The following is a 4,683-nucleotide window of genomic DNA, read 5'->3' as shown; positions in this document are numbered from 1 at the left end:
TTCTTAAATTCATATAGATACTACATTAATGACAAATATATCTAAAGAAAAAAAAACGCAATAACAAGAGACTTGAATATTACAGGGATTTATACGCGAAGTTTCCCCATATTGTCACATTCAAATCAAGCCTCTGAGAGAAAAATTGAACTCCACTATCAAATCTATTCAAATAACAAGAAGTTTCCTTGAAAAGAGGAAACACCGTACTAAATTCTAAAAGAAGAAAAAAAATATATTCAAATGAGGAAATAATTTTTTGAGAAAGGGGTGGAATAGTATACTGAATCCACCAGTGCTTATCCTAGTCTTCACTGCATGCAGACGTTCGCAGGTAGAGAAAACATTGAACCCTGACTTATCAAAAATTGGTAGGTGGTAGCATATGTTGATGAAACGATAGACTCTGACAGTATTGGATAAACGTGGGGTTGAAATTATTCCACTGAGCCAGGTCACTAATTATTAATATGGTTATTTGCAATTAGATGCCTCAAAGTTTATACCATTCTCAACATTGATGCATTGAGTACGCGGTTTTTCCCCAAAAACTTAACCTAGAGTTCAAAATCATTCAACTTTGACAACCTAAAAAGACTTAACGGAGTACCGAAGGTTAAATGCTTTTAAACTTCGGGTATCTTTTTCCAAGCAAGAAATTTTTAGGGTGTCAAAGTTAAAATAGTTTCAACATTGGGGCACGTAAGACATTTAGGGGCTGTTTGGTTCATTTCCATAAAATTTCCATAAAATTATGGAAATGGATTCCTCACAAAAAACCAAATTTAATTTTTTTAGGATATCAAAGGAATCTAAAACTTGTGTTTAATTTGATTTGGAATGATAAAGCAAAGAATAGAAAAGTATATCCAAAACTCATGTTTGTTTCATTTTCAAAGAATAAGAAAAGAACCATCATGGACAGAGAGGAAAAGCCGAGCTGACAAATATGTCAACTTTCTAGCCCATTTCCAAGCCAAAAGATAGGATTTGTGTTGTCCGAATTGTTTCCTCTCTTTTTAAGAAACCTTTTCTTAAAAAATATGAAACAAATCTAACTTTTGGAATCCTATAATGGCTCAAAACCTACTTTTTGTTCCAAAAATGCTTGTTTCCTAAATTTTTGGCCCAAACAAACAGCCCCTTAACCCAATATTAATGGAAAATTGAGTACACGAAGAGTCTTACATACAAATCACATTGGAAGAGAGATGGGATCTAACATGAACCTTACTTTATATCACGAAATTGTAACAACACTTACATGCAAGAGGAACATTTTAGATCAACCGCAGTTGTCAATATCGGTGCAGTTAGCAAATACAAGTGCAGCTACGGTAATTAAAAAAAACAATAGATGGAGTTGAAGGCTTGAAGCCAATCGCTCAAGAAGATTTTGACGTTATCTCAGCCATTTTGAACGGTAACTCTCACCTAACCCTCTTAAAAATTCTCATCTTAGACCGACGCAACCGATGGACACTCAAAAGTTAAACTAAGAACGCCACCAACCATCTTGTCTCCATACGAAAAGCACCGGTGTATTTTGGGGACTAAGCTTAACTACCACGCTGATCTTTCCCCTACTCTTTATAAATTCTAAGCTAGAGTGAGCCCTTCTATGCTCCACGTACAACTAACAAGTTAAGTTAGAATTGATTGATACTGTCATAAAGTTTTTTTTGGGAACATGGCTGTCTACATCTCATCGGATTCCGGTCGCGGCGAGGTGGTTTGTGTCACCGGAGCCGGAGGTTTTATTGCATCTTGGCTGGTGAAGCTTCTACTTGAGAAAGGTTACACTGTTAAAGGGACCGTCAGGAATCCCGGTACGTACTATTAATTTGCAGATGGATTTAGCCTTCCAAGTAGTGGTAGGGAGATAAACAGATTTAAATTTGAATTTTTCTTTAAGGGATTATTGTCACTCTTACATTATTATGTATGAAAAATAACGATATTACAAGATAGCTAGATAATTAAGTTAGGTAATTTCTAATCTTGTATTTTATTTTCTTGACACATAATAGATGATCCGAAGAACTCTCACTTGAGAGAACTACAAGGAGCAAAAGAGAGACTCATCCTCGTCAAAGCCGACCTCCTGGACTACGACAGTCTCCGGTCAGCTGTCGATGGCTGCGACGGCGTTTTTCACACCGCATCCCCAGTCACCGATGACCCGGTAAACAATAAAATTCTAATCTCTATATATTAATTTCCATCTTTAATTTTTTATACAAAATAATCGGCGGTTTAATCGAATTGATCAACTGACGCAGGAGAAGATCGAGCCGGCCGTGGCCGGGACCGAGAACGCCGTGCGTGCTGCTGCGGACGCTAACGTGCGCCGAGTGGTGTATACGTCTTCGATCGGAACGGTTTATATGGACCCGAAACGCGCCCCTGACGCAACCGTTGACGAGTCTTACTGGAGTGATCTTGACTACTGCAAGAGCACCAAGGTCAATATATTATCATAAATAAATATCCTCCTGTTCTTTTCTTCCTTTTTCTTTTTGGCTAAATTACAAGAAATCCCTTCGTCTAAAAGTTCCGACAAAATACCCACCGTTCGTATAAATATAATAATTACACAAAATACCCACCGTATAAATTAAACTTTCAAACCTTCTGGCTGTGGCAGAACTGGTACTGCTACGCGAAGACGGTCGCGGAGCAAGTGGCATGGAGGGCAGCCGCCGAGCTGAACGTCGACTCGTCGTCATCAACCCGGTCTGACGGGCCTTCTTCAGCTACGATCAACGCGAGCACGGCCCACGTCATGAAGTACCTGACGGGCTCAGCCAGACGTACGCCAACGCGGCCAGGCCTACGGTACGTGAGAGACGCGGCGGCCGCCCACCTGCGGTCTACCGAGTCGCCCACGGCGAAGGGGAGGTACATTTGCGCCGAGAGCATGCTGCACCGCGGCGATGTGGTCCGCATCCTCGCCCAGCTTTTCCCGCAGTACCCTTTGCCGACAAAGTAAGCGATTTAGCGTCGACACGTTTTTTTCAAACATTAATTAGTAGCACGCACACACACGAGTAAATCGTGACCGATAAGTCCCCTCACATGACAGAATGGTAGTTGGTTGATCTGCATTGTAGATGCCGATGGATCATAGATGTGTCTCATTTACTCAGACCACCGTACATGCACTAAATACTTTAGAGAGTTTTGCTATTTGGCTCGGGGCCCGCCGAGAGCCAACTCGCGTGAAGGAGGGGCAGGCGAGTGGGCCCACAAAGCCGCGGGAGCCCGCCGCGAGCCAACCGCGTGAGGAGGAGGGGCAGGCGAGGGGCCACGCTTTGTGGGGCCACCGCCTGCCCCCCCTCCTCATGGGTTGGTCACGGCGGCCCCCGCGAGCCAAAAGCATTTCCGTATTAGATATAAAAGGTTCTTAATTAAGACGGTAACTTGCGCCGTGATTATTACCTGTTTTCATTTGCAATTATCCTATTATTTTGTCATGCATGTGCCTTGGTTTGAAATAATGTGTAGCTAGCTGTATATGATCACTTAATTATTCGATCTATTTGGAAAAACATTTTCTTTGTATAATGACCAAAGTTGGAATTACGAAACTGCAGGTGCTCGGACGAGGTTAACCCGGCGAAGAAAGGCTACGAGTTCACAACGCAGAAGATCAGAGATTTGGGAATCAGTTTCACCCCTGTGAAGCAATGCTTCTACGAAACTGTCAAGAGCCTTCAGGAGAAAGGCCACCTGGATTAGACAACTCGTGTGCACATATATATATATTTTTTTAAAATTGTCGTTTGACCTGTTTTAAAAAAATAATGTTAATTATTCTTTGCGTATATGTATGTACTAGTCTTTATGCACGTGCATTGCACGCGATTAAATATTATAATTATTTTTTTTAGTTTATTTCCTTACTAAAGTTTGTTCTTCGATCTCAATTTGATAGTTTTTTTACTCACTTATGTCTCTAAAATTTAATAATGTGATTACTTATTTTCTTTAGTGTTTGTTTGAATAGGCTACACCCAATTTAAGTTTCATGTTGATAATTGAATTGACATGAAATCAACGTGAAGCCGATTTGAATATTCATGTTATTAGGATTAACATGAAATGAAGCTTTACCTAAGTAAATATAGTGTTGCAAAAGTAAAAAATACTTGAAAAATAGCATTATCATAGCAAGATGAATAATTAAAGCCAACAAGCCTAGACAAAAAAAAAAAAGAAGTGACTAAAATGGCACAGAAGAAGATATAAATTTTATTCCTAATCATTGATATTAGACTTCATACAAACCATAAACTAAATATTAATGCTAAATCTAGTATACTTTTATATGATAAAAACGTCCACAAAATAAATATATAAAAATATTTAAAAACTCATGAATATATTCCTAATTTTACTCAAAAAATTAGGCTATTCTATAAAATATTAAGAAAATATTGTCTTTTATTCTTTCTGTTTCGTTTTTTATTGAGTCAAGATCAAGCCTTCTTCACTTTTATCTTTTTCTAAGCTAATTCTGGAGTAGTGTCTTCATCATCTACATCGATTGTAACATCATGCTGGATCTGGACTTCTCGTGTTGTTGTCTTTCATTGGGCTCATTCATTTTTTATCTTTCCATCTAACTTTACAAGTAATTTGAATGAGAACAAATGTCAATTTCATATATATATATATATA

General features: G+C 38.8%; 1 protein-coding gene across 1 annotated transcript; it reads left to right on the top strand.

Moving 5' to 3' along the window:
* LOC109844852 (cinnamoyl-CoA reductase 1-like) lies at positions 1,616–3,892 on the top strand. Its single transcript, XM_020414011.1, has 5 exons — positions 1,616–1,829; positions 2,031–2,185; positions 2,283–2,465; positions 2,648–2,988; positions 3,597–3,892. The coding sequence occupies exons 1-5, from the start codon at positions 1,691–1,693 to the stop codon at positions 3,739–3,741; spliced, it is 963 nt and encodes a 320-aa protein (XP_020269600.1). The 5' UTR covers positions 1,616–1,690; the 3' UTR covers positions 3,742–3,892.

Source organism: Asparagus officinalis, chromosome 1 (genome assembly GCF_001876935.1).
Source record: "Asparagus officinalis chromosome 1, Aspof.V1, whole genome shotgun sequence".
In the NCBI taxonomy this organism is placed as follows: domain Eukaryota; kingdom Viridiplantae; phylum Streptophyta; class Magnoliopsida; order Asparagales; family Asparagaceae; genus Asparagus; species Asparagus officinalis.
Note: the sequence above shows the minus strand (reverse complement) of the source record. Positions and strands in the feature narration are given on the sequence as shown.